The sequence below is a fragment of the Heloderma suspectum genome, chromosome 4 (genome assembly GCF_057233095.1).
Source record: "Heloderma suspectum isolate Gila_16-S chromosome 4, 16-S_ref, whole genome shotgun sequence".
NCBI lineage: Eukaryota > Metazoa > Chordata > Lepidosauria > Squamata > Helodermatidae > Heloderma > Heloderma suspectum.
The window spans coordinates 72,460,761-72,480,000 of NC_139461.1; the positions used below are offsets into that span (position 1 = coordinate 72,460,761).

At 40.5% G+C, this 19,240-nt stretch overlaps 1 protein-coding gene across 2 annotated transcripts in view; it reads left to right on the top strand.

The window, feature by feature from the left end:
* The window catches only part of CCDC178 (coiled-coil domain containing 178), a 246,907-nt gene that overhangs the window by 224,143 nt on the left and 3,524 nt on the right, over positions 1-19,240 (top strand). For both annotated transcript variants that reach the window (XM_084848088.1, XM_084848089.1), the window contains one exon: positions 4,773-4,907. In XM_084848088.1, coding sequence (XP_084704214.1) covers positions 4,773-4,907 — 135 coding nt within the window. The remainder of the gene's footprint in view (positions 1-4,772; positions 4,908-19,240) is intronic.

The following is a 19,240-nucleotide window of genomic DNA, read 5'->3' on the forward strand; positions in this document are numbered from 1 at the left end:
GGCCACTGTGTGAATACTATGGTGGGCTAGATGGATCTTGATCTGATCTAGCACAGCTCTTCGTATGTTCTTTGTTTTTATCTGCTGCATCTGTCCCTTGTTATTGTATTATTTTTTTCTTTTTTTGGAATTTTATTGTATTTTTGAATGGTTTTAATTGTTAGCCTCCCTGAGTGGTGTGTAAGAAGCAGAAGGCCAGGATACACACACACACACGTCCAAACACATATTCCCAGTGTAATGTGAATAATGAACATTTTCCTTCACATTTAGTGGCATTGTAGAAATGTGAAGGTATATTGGGAGAAATGAACTGTAAACATATCAAGAATTATTTCATGCAGAATCCCCCATGAACCATAAATGATCTTACTCAGATTTCTTAAATCTGTAAGTAAATATTCAAGCATCAAGACTTGGTCTGTAACTTACTAAGTGCTCGTAAACTATCATTGGCAAAGAACTGAAAACAAAAAACAAATTCCAGGTAACGCTGGGACATGAGTCAATTACCCAGTCTAATATTGGCAATTGTCCTGTCAGTTGTCTGCTTATTATTGACAATATTTGATTGTGTCCTGATAACTTTTTAACCACATCAGGAGCCCTGTAGGAAGTCCAAAACATGAGTCCAAGATGGAATGAATGCACTGAGGGGAGGACTGGGGAAATGCCTGCTGGCTCTGTCCCCACATTTTTCTCTACTGTCCAAATGAAATGTCTTAAATCTACTACCTTGCCTTTGCCCAAAACGAATTGCATTTCACCTAAGAAAAAAAATCTGTTGAAACTAGATCCAGTTGTTACAGAAACATCAGTGAACAAAACATGGGGTTGTATCCAATATTAGGCTAACTTAAGTCTAAGTAGGACTAACTTTGTATTAAACCTATGGCATGTTCAAATAGGAAGTGTACTAAAGATTTATATGTGGCAAGTTAAAATTTGTCACCTTATTTCCTAGTATGTTCAGATACATCTTACTTTGATCTCGACAGTGTACACAATTCTTATTTGACTAAAGGCTAATCAACAGATTGAGCTTAAGATGCAGCTAAGATTTGTTTTTTCCTAAGAAGTAGACGGAGAACGGTCACAAGATGTATATATGGTGAGGAAGGTTGTTGTTAGCTCATATTGGTTGGTGCGTTCTCTTATCAAGTCAGCAAGCCAGTTTTCTATTTAATGTTTCCTATATTATTTTAAGAATGTTAAATCCTGTAATGAGAAAATGCATTTCTAGGTCTTAAAATATTTCTTTATCTTTTATCATGATTTAATATTGCTACACTTCTCAAAGTATTCAGAGCTGGACTAAGGTTAAAAAGACTAAATTGTCTTTTTTCCTCACTACTTCCTTTAGGCTTTTATTCATTCCTAAAGTATATACAAGTTGTTGACTAAAGAGCTTTATTTAAATGAGCTATAAAATCTTTTAACAACAATCCTTGGTGGAACAGATTTGATAATAAAGAAATATCTTTTTACCTATGCACTTGGAGTAGTAGAGTAGCACTGAAAGATAAATATTAGCTAGAGTTTGCTCATAATTCTGTCATTCTTGCATTGCCAGAAACTGTAGAGTTATCTTCTCAGTGTTTGAGCTGTAACCATTAATAGTACTGATGCGGCTTATATCATTTACTTAGCATGCAACATCACATTGAATTATTAAATTAATATGGCACATGTGTAATGTGTTTAATTATTATTTGGAAGAGAAAAGGGTAGATTTAGAAAGGCCATATTTTCTGCACGGCCTTTGATTTGACCCCTTAATCCTCATTAACACCCATCTGAAACCAAACTACATTTGCACACATTTGTTCCTTCCTACCCTTGTATCTCCTTCCCCTCCTTTTTGGTTTGTAAGCTCTTTGAAGGCAAGAACTTGTTCCCCCTTCTCCCTTTCTTGCTTATGAAATTTTGTAAACTACCCTGTACATTGTTAAATTTTAGAAATATTAACTTTGGCTAGAATCCAAAGAGCCACTTAGGGCGCAATCCTATGCATGTTTAGAGAGAAAAACATCCAAAAAGTTGTAAGCCTTTTTCTGTCTAAACATAGCCCTATAGCCAGCCTAAGGGGGGGGGGGGCAGAAAAGTAGGGGGGCAGTTCATCTGGTTGCAGGCCTTTTAAAAACAAAACTGTCAACTGTTCTTTAATTATTTGTTTGTAAGAAAAAATTAGGAGGGGCAGAGAAAATGGAGGAGGGCATCCCCCCCAGCCTACTCCTGGGCACAGGCCTATCAAAACACTGCATAGGATTTTGCCCTTAGGTAATCAAGAATTTCCACACCCAATAGGATTCTATAACTTTTTCCTTTGAACAGCAGACCGCAAGGCCTTATCACAAACTGCTTTTGAAACTCCCCTCAGTTTCCAAAGTGTTTTGCCATGCAGCACGCACTCGGGGGGGGGGGGCAGGGTGGATGGGTGGGATGGCTATTAATTAAACTTGAATCTAAATCTTCCTTGATCACACAACCGAGTTCCATAGTTCTTTGGATCCTGGACCCTGAAGCCCTTGGGCAGGCTTTCCCAACCTGGCACCCTCCAGATATATTGTATTACACAACTCCCAACATGCCCAGCCAGAATGGTCATTGGATCCCGTTGGATGTACGTTAGTCCTTGTGCAAATCTAAAGATGCTCTTTGGACCCCTTCCTATGAAAGCAAGCGATGCTACTTAGCTAAATTTCACCATGTGGAAAATGCAGTTATATTTGGCTCAACTTCTAGTGTGACAATTTCACAAAACCTGGTTTGATCATTGTCAATTTTATGTCAGAAATAGAATGTCCATTCATATTTTTTCTCATGCAGTTAAATTTTATAATATTCATTGCTTATCGGACTTAAATGCCAAATAATGGATTTGAAGTACACAGAACAGTCTTCACTATATAATTGTAAAGTATTATTATTCAGCATTATGCCTGTTATCATGACAGTGTATTTTGTTTAGATTTTTCAAAATATTGTACTGGAGCCAAAGGAAGCGGAATGTTGATTATGTGTGAAAAGGCCATTAATTTTTATATTGCTTCTCAGCTATTCTGTGAATTTTACTCTCATTGTAAGGAACACCATTTGAAAGCAAGATCTAGGCATGGCACAAAGTAATTGGCCACCAAAGAACAGTTCCTTTCCCTGATGCAAAGATATTTTTTATTCATGCACTGACTGGGTTGTAGTATTGACCTCAATCAGCTGGAAGAGTACCAAAGAAGCATTATACCATTGTTTTAATCTGGTTGACAACCAAACTCAGAAAGGTCACATACTGACAACAGTGACTGGAGTTTTGTGAGACTATTGTAGCATGACTAAATAAAAATGTTGTTTTTTAAACCATTTTATATTTGGTTTAATTTGCCCTTTTCCAGATTACCATTTTTCTGCTTTTAAAATAAACAAATGTGGCCAGGATCCAAACAGCTATTTTAGACATACCCAAGGACTTGGGCCTTTCCAGCAGGATTTTTTACTCTTCCCACCCCCTACCCCTTGGACATATCCCTACACCACACTGCAAACTGCTTTTGAAAGTTTCCTCAATTTAAAAGGTGGTTTGTCATGTGGCATAGGAAGCTGTTGTTTGAGAAAAGCAAAAACAAAGCCTCTTTGGGCCCTTGGACGTAATTACACCATTCTTATGTTCCTGTCCTCTGAACTGAATTCTTTTTTCAAAAAAATACGTATTAGATATTAAGATTACACATTTTCATCTGTGTGTTTTTTTTCAAATGTGAATGGCAGACTTTTGGATTGCATGTAAATATGCTATGCCAAGTTTGGAGGTTTATTACTCCCCCCCCCCCAGTTAAAGCAATTAAAAGAAACAGAAATTGGTGAATAATGTGTCTGCAATTGCTGGCAAATTTCAAATATATTTAATATTCCTTTTCAACGTGAATTAGATTACAAGTAGAAATATTTGTAAGAGGGGAAAAGGCCACATCTGTGATCTTTATATACTGATATGTGAAAAGCCCACATCTGTGATCTCCTTCATATATTGAAATGTTTATGTGTGTGTATGTGTAGAGATAGATGATATAGATAGATAGATAGATAGATAGATAGATAGATAGATAGATAGAGTCATGTCACTTTCAGCTGCTGCCTTAACTGCAATTTAGTGCAGTTAGATGCTTTCATGTCACATGGTTATAGCTAGGTAGATTAATAGGGAGTTTCTATCTGGAAATTTCTTTCCTGTTATTGTTCTCCCTGAGCTGCTGATGGTGAAGTTAATTCTCTTTAGTTTTGTCATGCTCTGAAGCACACATTGCCAAGCTATGATAAGCTTTACAAGGAAAAATGAGCCACAGTGTCCATCAAAGTCTTAAACTTGCATTTTAAACTTTGGCCTGACCTGATGTGCCATTCAAAATGCTTCAAAAGATTATTTTTTTAAGAAAGGTTCAATATGTCCCGAGGCTATCGGTTTTGAGTTAAACTGGGTGAAGTAGAAATATTTTACTCATCAGCTTTGCAGTCACAGAGTTTGCCTCAGCTAGAACAAAACTGCTGAGGCATTTAGAGAAAATTAACCCCCCATCCTGGCAGCCAGATGTGACTGGTTTCTGACGAATGCACATGAGTGGGCTGAAAAATCAAGAGACTGTGAAATTCCTGTCAGGTCCGTACAGTGCAGAATGGGCTATTGACTGCTTTCTATATTTCCCTCCATCATTCTTCTTGAACACTGCCATTAATTTCCTCTCCCACTCTGACTTATTTTTTCCTCTTCCCTCTTTTAGCTCTCTCAGCTGCAAAGGAAGCTGCACAAGATATTGGTGGAGTACTTCAGACTGCGAGCCCTCTATAGCCAAGCTGGCCTGGCAAAGTTCCAGGCAGCCTCTCATGAGAATTTTCAGAAAATATTAGCTGTGCAGGTAGGTGATTGCAAGGAAGTGGGAAAGATCATTCTGATCTAGATTGAAAAGCAAATGATGGGTAGTGTGATGAAGCATTAAAACCATATCCCATCAGAGTTTTGTAAATTTTTAACCTCTTTAATAAACTGGAATTGCATGAAGGATGATTCCAGTAGTTTAGCATATGTACCATTGATACATTTTTTTTTTATAAAATGAGGAAGTTACCATTTATTCTCAGAAACCTTTAAAATGATAGTTATACAAATACATTTATTTTTAATAAATGAAATACACAAGAAGCATTAGCAGTATTGCTAAAATATTTTAGAAGAAGCGACAGCCCATTCCTTTATTGTCTTGGCAAACAATGTTGTTGATTTTTCACATTTGATTTCTGTAACATAGATTACCTGTTTAGCTAAAGACCATGGCTTCATGTAGATTCTAATGGCATATCTGTAACAAATAGCATTTACTTACCAGGTTTAGCTAAGATTGCACATGCTGACTGGGCTTTAGTGTAGTGTGATTCCTGCATCGATTTTTCAGGTATGTATACATATTTATGATTGTGTAGGATGGTCCAAATACTCTGTTCCTACTTCTCATAAAATAGTAATACATTTGTAAAACCACACACAAATGGTCATAACCAGAGGGTATTGCAGAAATGTCTGGGGGGAAATGCCATGCGAGGAAATAGAAAATGTGGTGCCATAGTTCCAAGGCCCAGTCTAATTAAGCCAACATGATTCTTACATTCAGACTCAGACCTGGACACTTTGCACCAAGGGCCAAACTACAGGCAGTAGCCAGTCATCTATAGCTTCCCCCTGACTTCAGTTTCCTTACAAAATGCAGCCATGAACATGGAAGGACTTCTTAACACTTTCCACACTGGCAGATTTTCCACTAAAAATTACTTCCTCCCAAACCGTACCCACTTGTGTGTGTGAAACGATATGGCTACTGTCTCTTTCCCTGACCAGAGAAAACCACCTGGAGCATGATTCTTAATGGAAAGCCCACCTGAGGGAAAGGAGTTAAAAAGCTCCTACCAGTTAAGTCCCCTCCCTTACGCAGCACGGACTGCGGATTCCAGAGCTAAATTCTGTTTTTAAAAAGAAATTGTGGGTGGGGTGGGGGACTACTTTGGCTTGAATACTTAACACAGAATAAGCTAGTGCTTAAACCAAGATAGTTTGCACATATTTATATGCAGGTGATTACACGTGTCTCAATACCACTAAAATAGTGATGCCTAGAACTGACGCTGAAGTCTATGCACCACCCCTGATTGAACATCAGATCTCAGCATTCCCCTTGTCAGGAAAATGAACCAAGGTTCACTAACTCCAGTATAGCTGGTGACTTCATGAGTCAAGCATCTTTTCTTTTCTCTTTTTAAAGCAAATTGAAAGCCTGTGGTTACTTTTCAGACTCCACAAAGCTAAAGGGATAAGTCATTGTGAGATACCTCTTCAACAGGGTGCATTATTATAACATTAACTTGTGTTTTCAACTGTAGGATATTGCTATACCCTTGCTAACACAGTGGCTCCCAAATATTCTACTGAAGGGTCCACCAGTGGAATGTGCCAAAATGCTGGTTCAGGCTTTAGCATTCTTGCTTCCCAAGCATTCCAGTCTAGGGCCCACCTGTGGGACGTGCCAGTAAGTGCTGGTTCTCAAGGGTAAACCCAAGTGAATAAATATAATAGGTGATCCAGATCCAGTTACTTCTGTGCTTTCTGAGGCTAGGAAAGAGGGCAAAAGAATTGCCATTAGGAAGTGCAAACCGAGGCCCTTTTGGGGGAAGGACAGTGGGATAATCATGGAGGGTGTGTGTGTCACATCAAGATTGACAAATGAGACACTCCACCTGAGAAGAGAAGGAAGTGGGGCCACAATTGAACATTCAGTCCCTGGGCCTGTCAGAGCCTTAAGAGAAAAAAAAAACCCTCTCGTGTGAACCACATATGCTTTCTGTTTAGTAGGTGCTACATAAGTATACTGTGAGTGATATGGGTGCAAGGGGTTGGCAAGTCTGAACTTAACAAGAAAGTCAGGAGCAGACCAGAAAATATTTTGGAGCCAGGGCCACAAAAATTAATCTAGTGCTGGCCTCCATGTGAGACTGTTTTTCTGATCACAATCGCCCTTCCTACCCCGCTTTCCCACCCCCATCCCCAATGAGGGGAGCGATTTGGACAGCTTCTGAGAGAGTGGATTTTGAGTGGGAAATGACTGATGAGGAAAGGGATAATCATCTCCCACCTCTCCTCAGTCAAGCTCCCAAACTCCCAATGCCGCTTTTCATTTATTTAAGGTTCTTACTTTTTAAAGTCAGAACGAAGTTACTCATAAATTACATGTAGCATCTAGTTAAAACCAAGCAGGCAAAGCTGAAGAGAGCAGAACAACAGTAGTTGCAGCAATACCTTTTAATGCTTTGAATGTATCTCACCTGTGAGGAAATGAGCAGTCACAACTAACTGGCAGAGTTTAGTTGAGGCCACTTACATATTCTGCATTTCTTTCTGCAGTGGGGAAATGACTGTTCCCCACTCCCCACCCCATTTGGAGCCTGTTCTGTAATCCTGGAAATACAGAAACTGCTTCAAGGTGAAGGAGGAGTAAGGAGCAAGGGGCACTGTAGTGTCACCAAAGCCTGGCCAGAAGCCCTCAGGGTATCCTTGTACATTCAGTATCTGCATGACAGGGATTGGCTTGACAGGCACAAATTTGGTTCTCCCCCATTAGGCAAGCCTTCACCAAGGATGCGGCATAGTGGACAAAGTTTTGGATCTGGACTATGCAGACCAGGCTCAAATCCCTGCTCAACCTTAAGAGATCATTGGGCAGCTTTGGGTCAATTCCTGCCACTGAGACTAACAGCTCATAGGATTGTTTTGATAAGATGTGGAAAACCCACATATATGCCAGTCTGAAGTCCTTAGGCAAAAGGGTGGGATTCAGATGCACCTCATAAATACTATTATTTATATTTATTTATACAGGGATTTTTAGGCCATAGCCTTTACAAGGTGGCTTACATACATAAACACATAATAAAATAACATTGTAAGCAAAAGAATATATTTTAACCATTTACAGCACAATATAAAACAGCATCTTAAAGCCAATACATAGCCCAGACCATACCATAAAAACCATAAACTGTTCAAACCAAACAATACTAGCAAAGCAGCACCACAACTTTAAGAAAAAGTGACTCAAAACAAGTGAGTCTTTAAGGTTCAGTTGAAGGCCTGCACTATAGGGGTTATACGTAAATTTGTAGAAAAAAAGTTCCAGAATCGAAGGACCACTACTGAGAAGGCCCTGTCTCTTCTGCCTATTGACTCTTACAGACAGGCAAATGAGCAGGGCCTCCAGCAATGATCCTATACCATGGGCAGGCTCTAATCAATTATCTTCCTGACGGTACACATGACTAGCACAGTTGTAGCGTTATGGACATCCTTCAGAAATGCCTCTGCCCAAGACATCTATAGCTTGGCTACAGTTTAACCAGGTACACTCTTTACCTTTCTACATACATGATGCACAGTTCAGAAGAATGACGCTCCAGTCTCAATCTAATAAATCCAGTAAACTGTCGGTTCTCTTCCACAGCTGAAGAGATGTTTTCCCTTCACATTAGGCTCGCTGGGCATGTTCCAATTTTTGTTCATCAGGTTATTCCCATGATTTTTTTAAAATTATAACATAGGGCTTATATATGTGCCTTTTATAACATGGGTGGGAGTGTACATAATCTGAGAGCACTATAGCGTACTAGCTCAGCAACTTTTCTAGTTTTTTTAGACATACACTAGATAAATATCAAAGAATGTGTTTGGGCAATGCACATCTTCCATTTACCTGGCAGATTTGGATTGACTACAGATGCTCTATGTTACGTTCCCCACTCATATGCCATACTATTTCACTATTCCTTGTTTCAGCATCTGTAGTTCAAAATTGTATGCTAACTGTGCCCTGGAGTGAATAAAAGCCCAGAATAAGTTAGCAGCTCATCTTTCGTACGTTGACGTTACTTGTCCTCAAAGGAAGAGGGGTGGTACTCCCCCTGCTTTAGCACTGCTAAACTTACTGCCACAGACTGTAGTTGCAATCTTCTAATCCAATGCCAGAGGAGTTCTTCCAGAGTTATTATGAGCCCTTGGAAACTGAGACCAGTGTGTGCCTGTCTTTTGAACAGCCCTTTCATTTATGGGTGTGTGTTTTTAACTTGTCAAGTGATCATCAATTTAACTGCATTTTTCCTATACCATTCTTGCACAAGTAGATCAGAGTGGTCCTCAAGGTAGATAATCATCCAAACCTATACAGTCCCTCTTTTATTTTTCTCTGTGGGTTATTTCTGTGTATTCTGATTGCTCCCACTTGCATCCCTTTGACGAGTTCATTTTACTTTAGCAGTCTTGCTGCTTACTCTTATCTTGCAGACAGAGGAAGTTTGGTAACACTGGCATTCTATTAAGGGGAGATCATTGTCAGCTTCTTTATTGGTCTTGGGTTTTATCATGATGTATAATAATGGTTTGAAAGCTAAAGGTAAAATTTCAGTACAAGGAAAGTTGTTTCCATTGTATAAATTCCATCTCCATTTTAATTTGTAGGTTTAAATTGACATTTTAATTCAAATAATATAATCTGTTTCTATATAAAGGAGTAGATGAACTTCTGAATACAAATCTGACAGATTTTCTTCTTGAGGACATCTGTTCATTAATCCCCTTGAATGCTGAATTCTAGATCAGCGTCTCTGGTTATCTGTAGAGGGCAGTGTCAACCCTTCATTTCTCTAGGCTCAGGAGTCAGGCCGTCTTGTAAAGCACCTCACTCTTTTCTCCTTGCCCTGGTCACTTATCTGTTTTGAAATTATGGATTAATCTTGGTTTCCATTGGACCATTTGATGCAGTATATTAGAGCTGCACACTGCAATTGCAGATGGTACAAGTATTCTGAAATGATTGCCATCAAAACAGTTTATGGAAATTAAGACCACCATTTGGCCAGTCCTTTACTTACCATACTACAGAGCAAAGGAATCTGTTCCTTTCATGTTTCATTAAATTCCTACTCAATTAAAACTCATTAAACTATATGAAATTTAGTGAATTGCAAGAGCTAGCCTAAATGGTGCTGCTGACCTGGTTGGATGCCTTTGGTATCGCAGTGTATCAATTTGGTGGTGCTCTGAAAACAAGGCATTACTTTGTTCAAAGGTTATTACCTTTTAAGAGTCTGTCCTTCTACCTGTTATATTATCCAAAGCTTTACTACTGCTATTCTACTATGGCAGCTAGGATACTATATCACAGAGACCTTCCCAAAATGTGTCCACTTCAGGGCAACAGGCTTCTTTTCCTCGTCCTGGCTTCAGCCATCCAACCTGCCTTGAGAGAGAATCTACTGGGGTGTTGCTTCATGCTCTGTTTTTTGAATCTGTCCTCAGCCTGCCTGGCAGCTTTCTTAGCATTGCTGCTCCCTGTCAGGTAGACGTAGCCTGGCCTCAGCAGTCAGACTGTTATTTCCCTAGACCACAGCAGTGCTAACTTCACACTCCAGTTCCTATTACCCTCTATTTATAGTCTGAATACTACCCTTTTATTCCTCAGGTGACCCACATCCACCATTACTAGCTCCACCTAGGTTAGTGCTGACCCAGCATGCCAGAGACCTAATCTTTCAGTCACTTTGGTTCAAAGGGGTCTCCAATGTGCCATATATGCAAAGCAATTCTTAGAGTCTCTCAGATGAGAATCTGGAATGCCTCCAATAGATAATAACAAGTTTTTTTTTCTTGAAAGACACTTTTATACTCTTATGTGTATCCATGCACCTTTAGGTCAGCATGAATACAGATGTCCTTAAAAAGGCAGCATTCTTATCCAAATTAAACTTAGGTGGTGGTATAATACTGAAGCTTTTAAATGAGTTAGATGTGAATTTGATACATGGACAAGTACATATGAGACCTAAACAATAAAATTAACAAAATGTAACTGGATTTAGGCTGAATCTACACATAGCAGTTATACCATTATCATACTGTTATCATAACTATTGGTGTCCGTTGGTGTCATGTGTACCAATAGTTATGATAACAGTATGATAACGGTATAACCGTTATATGTAGATTTAGCCTTAGTGTCTCTACACTTTGGCCTAGTCCTGACGTAACAATCTTGATCTGATAAACCATGGCTCCCCCTAAACCAGAATATCAAACCAGGATTTGATTTGATATTCTGGTTTGAAGGGAGCTCTTCAACAACAGTTTCCCTGTTTGGATATCACAGTCTTAGAACTGGATCATCTGCATGCAGTATTGGAGATGTTTGTGTAAAACATTTCTGACAGTAGTTGAAAGTGTTGCATTCAAAGAGATGAGGCCTTAGGGCATGACATATACTTTATGCTGTACTTTGGGTTAGCAGACTGGAAACCATATTTAGATCACAACATCTGTGAAACATCATTCATCCCTTCTGTACATTGCCATTAATATCATGAGGCTACTGATGGTCTAGGTCACCTCCACATGGAACTGTAATTAAAAACAGACACAATTCTGTATTTGTGATTTAAAATATTGCTGAATAAACAGTTGTAGTTTTGTAAGTTGTCACTGAGCAGTTGAAATCTTTTTTTTTTTTTAAGTACCATGTGTAAATACCAGGAAAATGCCATTTAATCGCTTCTAATCCCAATCTTGCTAACACGCTTTAGGACAGCTAATTTTGAACAGCTTGAGCCCCTCCTCTTTTTTTAAACATACATCATGCTCTATCACAGCTTTAAAGATGCAAGGAGACATTTTTGGCAGCTCCCCTGCTTTTGTTACTTCCTGACTTAATTATGGCAGTTTAGCACATCTCCAGTGAACATGCTGCTGTATCATAGATTATAAACATAGCTACTGAAAACTTAACCATGGCTGCAAAGTAGATTATCTTATTTAAAGACACTGGCTTTAAAATTTCAACATTTAATTTAATTATCTTTTCTCAGAAGTATACAAAGAAATGAGGAGCCTCATGTGAATAGCATTATATTCATAAGTCAATGCAGAGGAGCATTTTTGCCACAAACTCACTAATTTTAGCTATAATCACTAACAATGTTTTTGTTTTACAGACTAGTATGATTTGGCAAAAGAATAAAATTGCTTTTAAAGTACAAAAATAATTATGAACCACTTGAAACGTAATGTCTGTGTTTTATTTCTCATCAGAATTCATTAGTGTGTAACATCAATAATTTAGCCCATCATTTGCCAACACTGACTTGGCTCAGTAGTTCAATCATGTAACCCTGTAAACTCACTTTCCATTAAAATGAATGTTGCTGACAAAGGATAACTAAAGAGATACTTCATTTATTAGCTAAAGAGATACTTCATTTATCAACATTTTTAAATTAGGAGTTTGGGACCACAGACACTTAGCTGGATAAAATATTTGAGGGAATCTTGACTATAGGACTAAAGATGTATTTGGAATCATACCATCCTATTCAAAATGACAAATGTCTGTGTGTGTGTGTGTGTGTGTGTGTGTGACTTGGTTCATAGCAGAGTCTTCCAAAGGCAGGCAGAGCCACTTACACACACTCATATGACCCATCAGGAAGACAGCTTGGCTGTCTTGAGCAAAAACACTGAAGGCATTGTGTCCCTAAAACATTTTACTGTGGAGGAATCCATACTGAAATCCGCCCAGATGTAGTAAAACTGCCCCCTAATTGCCCACCATGAGTCTATCTGGCCAGCTAGCCACCCTGTGTCAAGCTGATCCAGATTTCAGGCTGACCATCTGGGTACCCAATGAGGTATTCTGAATACTGGCTTAGCACATGTAAAAGATTGACTTCCACCCAGACTCCACCACGTGGTTGAGTGAATCAGTGTTTAATCAAACATTTCTCATAGAAAATGGCTAAATGCAAACAAATTATCTTTCCATTTCTAAACAGTAGTTTGAAGCATTAATTTGTACATTAATTTATCATGAGAAAGGCCTCCCATAATAGTTATTATTTTGTCTACTCCAAATCCAGTCTTTATGATTTGTAGATTCCTCATCGAGTGGGTCGATATGTTCAGAGCTGACAAGGGGGGAGCATTTACACAAGGGCCCAGGCTGTGGGTGAGCTTTGGCAGCAGTGTTTTACATAAACACTGCACACCACTTGCACACTACTGACACCAGCTCATACCAGACACAAGGGAAGAAAGAACTGGCTAATGTCACTGCCTCATGCAAGTGTTATTGGGCCCTTACTAGTTCCTGTGGCATGGTGGGAGGATCTGTGATGAGAGAGTAGAAATGTGAGTGCTGGTGACAGCATCAGGCTGCTTGGCTTGCTCATCATGTCTCCTCTGGCTTGGGAAGTAGGGTTAGCCTGAGGCAGAGTCTACACCAGAGCCCCTTATGCTGGCATTTGTTTCAAACACAGTGGTAGCTATGTGGGCACACATGAATGAATATTTCATTGTGTACTCTGCTTTTATAATGCCATTCTGTGCCAATAATGGGAGAAGTGGGAAGTGTTTGCAAGGTCATATAGGCCATGGGGGGCGGGGGATTCTCTTAGGTAAACAAATGCACTCCTGCAAAGATGGGTAACTGCACAGAGTTATTTTGTTGGAGGTTTCACGCCCATCTCTTATGATGGTCTTATGGAGGACATGGGAAGACTTTCCAAGATGCCCCCCCCCCCGATTCCCCTTCTTTGATCTTCTTCTCCTTTTCTTCTCCCTAACTTCAGTCTCTTGGAGTTCTGGAGCTCCTTTGCCTTTCCAGGTGCTTTCCTCTCTTTGGGCAACTCTACACCACCCTAAAATACTGATTTTAAAACGGGGCTTTCTGCTTCCATTTTAAATGCAGGATCACAATGACTCCCTTTTTACCCGCTTCCTTTCCCCCCTCCCCTTTCCCCCTCCTTTTCCCCGTATCTGAGTCTTCCATTATCTTTCATTTATCTCACTCCTCTTCTTGCTGCTTTTCCTCTTTTCATGGAGGGAACTCAAGTGGAACACAACAGGGTAATTTGATAGCTCATTATCTGCTATCTATTTAAAAATGGAAAAAAGGGTATTTAGTGTGGGAGATGCCTTGGAGGTTCACGCTGTCATGTAAAGAGCCCGCAAACCTCCATGAAGGAGCAATCTCAGTCATAAGATAAAATCTCCGTGTAAAGAAAGCCTTTAGCAGCAGGAGCTGTTCCTGACTTTTAACCTAGAGAGATTTCTCCTGCCCACTTTCCCCCAAAGTCCACTGTATGCTCACTCTGCTCACCAGAAAGTATTCTCCAACCCCTGCTCCAAACAAACAGGAAAGCCACTGCCTCCTCTGCCATGATACCACAATTCTCACTATTATTATTATTATTATTATTATTATTATTATTATTATTATTATTTATTACATTTCTATACCACCCAATAGCCAGAGCTCTCTGGGCGATTTACAAAGATTAAAAACAATAAAAATACAATATACAGAGATTAAAAACTATTTACATAAAAAACACATGAACACACAATATACACAAAGAAACATATATCTAAAACAACTTCAACAACAATCTCAAAAACAAACAACCATAACCATAAGACATTCCAGGATCGATTAAACACTTATCATATACTGCCGAATGCCTGGGAGAAGAGAAAGGTCTTAACCTGGCGCCAAAAAGATAATGTTGGCATCAGGCGGCCCTTGTCAGGGCGATCATTCCATAATTTCGGGGGCCACCCCCGAAAAGGCCCTCTCGTTGCCATCTTCCATGCTTCTCTCGGTGTAGGCAGCCAGAGGAGGGCCTTAGATGTTGAGTGTAGTGTACGGGTAGGTTCATGTCAGGAGAGGCGCTCCGTTAGGTATTGTGGTCCCAAGCCATGTAAGGCTTTATCAGTTAAAACCAGGACCTTGAATCGGGCTTGGAAACATACAGGCAGCCAGTGCAAGCAGGCCAGAGTCGGTCTTATATGTTCGGACATATAAGCCCCACATAGAGTGCATTGCAGTAATCATATATAAGCCCCACATAGAGTGCATATAAGGGACATATAAGCCCCACATAGAGTGCATTGCAGTAATCTAACTTGGAGATTACCAGAGCATAGACAACTGAAGCCAGGTTATCTCTGTCCAGATAGGGGCGTAGCTGGGCCACTAACTGAAGTTGGTAGAAGGCACTCCGTGCCACTGAGGCCACCTGAGCCTCAAGTGACAAAAATGGCTCAAGGAGAACCCGCAAGCTACGAACCTGCTCCTTCAGGGGGAGTGCAACCCCATCCAGAACAGGTTGAGCACCCTCCATCCTATCAGAAGAACCTCATGTCGCAATCATACCTTCATGCCACTTGCCTGGAACTAACCACTACTGAAGTGAATGGGACTTCATTCTGAGTAGACATAGATTATAGAATCATAGAATCATAGGGTTGGAAGGGGCCTACAAGACCATGGAGTCCAACCCCCTGCTCAATGCAGGAAGCCTGATTCCTAGGCGGTCTCCCATCCAAATACTAACTAGAACTGACCCTGCTTAGCTTCCAAGATCAGATGAGATCGGGCACATCCAGCCCTTTGCTCATCTAAATATAATTGCATTGTCTGCTTCCTAGTAGTTTTCTGAGGGAGAGGAATGGAAGAGAAGCGGGTAGTTGAGAAAGTTTGAACACACATTCCATACTTTATTTCCCTTAAATAAACAGGAATGGGGTGGGGGAAAAGGTTAGTTTAACTCCCCTTTTGATTTATCACAACAAACTAATCTCACAGACAGTACAGTGGTTGGGCACACCTACACAGTTATGCAGGTGCAACACTCTGCAGTTATTCTCAGCTTTGTAGGTGCTCATATAAAAGTAGCATCCAATGAAACATCCAATCTGGTAGATGGTGGTCAGCAAATGAAGGACAGATCCTTATTTTCTGCCCACAGAGATCCCCCACCCCCAAGGTGAAATGTGAAGAAAGGGTAGAAAAGTTGCCAAACCCATCCAGCAGGCCCAAACCACTCCCACCGATAGCAGTCATAATAGCATGCTGTGTGTCCACCCCAAAATCACTAGCAGAGGGGCACTATAATAAATGTTAAAAGTCATCATAAAATATATCTGCAAAATGCTGCAATATAGAGGCAGAAATCATGGGAGGACTAAAAGTTGCTGAGTGTGTCTTGTGGCATACAAGTGTCAGGAGAAAAACCCTAGTGTATATTGGCACAAAGAAGGAAGTGCAGTGACTTATAGTGTAAGCAATAAGGCTGTGTGGTTGGCTCATCCCAGTTCTGTCTTTTGGGAAGAAGGAGCTCTGACTTATTTATTTTGATGTCCATAAATACTTCAAATGCTCCTTAATATATTATCCAGTCTGAATACTGATGGTATGTAGTGTGCCCTAGGCATCCCAAGTAGGTAGTTACCCCGCTATACCCAAGCACATACTAATGAATATCTGAAAACTATATCAAAAAGTACCGTTTTTTCTGCAACCTTTAACTTGCTGTTTTATAAATTACGTTTAGCTTTTGAATTCTGTATGCCACTTTAAACACTTCAGTGTGTGAGTTGGAAAAGTGATTCCCAAGTATTATTTATAATAAAGGTGGAAATACCTTTTCAGATGTTTGACTGATTTCAAACCTACTAATTTATTCTAGTTTTCCAGTGCATAATATAGGGCTCCTTTACACTGAGCTTTTATCCTGCGATTGAGATTGCTACTTGTGGGCTCTTTACATGACGCTGTGATCATTCAAGGCATCTCCCACCCTAAATGCCCCTTGTTCTGTTTTTAAATAGATCGCAGATAATGAGCTATCAAATTACCTCATTGTGTTCTGCTTCAGTTTCCTCCGTGAAAAGAGTAAAAGTGGCAAGAAGAGGAGCGAGATCAATGAAAAATAATGGAAGACACAGATATGGGGGGAAGGAGGGGGAAGGGGTGGGGTGGGGTGGGGGGGAAGCACGTGAAAAAGGGAGTCGTTGTGATCCTGCATTTAAAACGGAAGCAGAAAGCCCTGTTTTAAATGCAGGATTTTAGGCTGGTGTAGAGATGCCCATATTTAGGCAGATGAAGACTCTGGTCTATTTTCTAACAGACTGGCCTTTGTATTTAGCAATGTCCATATGGGTGCAAGTCACTGCTGACTACTGGATTTCAGAAATTATTGAAAGTACTGCCTTGTAATCTTTCTTCCCACCAGTCACATTTCTTCTGCAACCTCAGACACTGACCAGAAGACTGAGAAAATGCTGTAGCATTTGTTTGTAACTTACATGCATGTGTTTACAACTTAACACATGCACTTAACTTACAAAGAAGTGCGATTAGGATCACATCTTAGCACTGCTTAGAGACAAAGAAGGCACGAATCCCAAACAGGCTACACAGCTACCTATGATCAAGCCAACAGAATGAAAAATAAAAGGGAATTGCTCTAGCCAAGGGGAAGTCTCCGTGAGCAATTTACTCCGAGCTGGCTGCATTTGGAGGTCATTAGGGATATATGACGTTGTGGCCATCCAGCAGCCACCCCAGAGCTTATCACAGAAAAAACAGATTTCCTGAGGCTGTTTAAAGTCCGATTCTTTCCTTAAGTCAGGTTCTCTGCGGTATAGTTGCTGTGTATCCCAACCCCCGCATTTACCTTGGGTATGGTAGCCCTGTCCAGGGGTTTGCCTTTCACTGTGATGCTGGTCAAGGGGTGTTTCTAGTGTGTTTCCCGCCCCTGCACAAACCAATTAGTGTCTACTCAGAAGTAACTCCCATTGTGGTCAATTAGGCTTGTCCCCTGAATGCACAGATCAGAATTTACAGAGATCACACACACACACCCCCTTGAAATAGCACATTTTAAAGCACGAATTCCCTAAAGGCTGTAAAGTGCTTTCTTGAAGCTGTGATTATCCATTGTTTGGTTAATTGCCATTTGGAAGTAACTACTTCCACTTTGATCATATGATCCTGTGCAGCATCAGGTTAGAAAGGGGGCTGGTTTCTCATCCATTTGTTTCCCCTCCCTGTCTTTCCCAGCACAAACATATGTGTGTCTACTCAGAAGTAACTCCCATTGTGGTCAATGAGGCTTGTTCCTGGCACTCCTGAAGTTACTGAGATTCCCATGAATTGAAGTAATTCATTTAGAGAGCCTTAATGTAGAAGCTTCGATTGATCTCAGCAGGGCAACAAGAACACTGTGTTCCTCTAATGTTGTTTATTTAAGGAAAGAAGTAATGGGGGGGGGGAGAAGGAGAGTGTTCCTGTGTTTCCCAGCACAAACCAATTAGTGTCTACTCAGACGTAACTCTCATTATAGGCAATGAGGCTTGTTCCCTGAATGTGCACATCAGAATTTACAGAGATCCCCCCCCCCCATTGAAATAGCACATTTTAAAGCACTAATTCCTTCAAGACAGGGGAGGAAACTTCCCAGGATTTTATCAAAGGAGAAAGGGGGGGAGCCTGGGTGAGTCTCCCTTATTGGTTGAGCAGCCCCTGCCAGTCAGATGACATTCACTCCACCACCACCCCGCCCACACCACCCAGAAGTATGTTCTATGAAGCAACTTTTACTGGTGCGATACCCTTGCTCGTGGAGCCCTACGGGTAGCAAAGCTGGCTCCTTGAAAAATCAGGTAAGCCATGATTGGCCTCTCCTTCCATCTCCTTCCGTTGTCATGGGAAACACACACACACACACACCCCGATATGGAGAAGTGATGGCAGGGCTGGTTTGAAGGGTGTTCGCAAGTCCAAAATCTAGTCAAACGTGGCTCATTATGTACACATACCTTTTGTAGCACTCTCTGCCATATCTGAAAATGACTTTATGTTCCTTGAACTTTCTGTGCTCTTGGGTACACATTCCATGTTCTTTGAACAGTATGAGTCTTAGGGTTATATCCAACAGATTGAATCTAATGTTGCTCTAACATAGGTCCCATTCATTTCAACAGGTCTACTCCAAGTAGGACTAATATTAGATATAACCCTTACACTCCAAACTGTTGCTTTCTTTTCTCAGTCCTCCGCCATTTGTCAATTCTGTTTTCTTTGGATTAGGCCTTTTTGCAAGCATTCAAACATTGGAATATCATTGGAATGCAGCCTTGTTTGAATTCTGGTGAGCACACACAAAATAGACATCCCCCCCACCGCACCAACAGCCCAAAAACTTACCCTGAGGCATGCAGAGGGAGTGATGGATGCTCCCAGTCCCCAGCAGAGGACTGGAACTACAAGTTCAGGAATCCCTAGTGCGGAACTAACATAGCCTTGGAAAGGCTTGAGCATCTTTT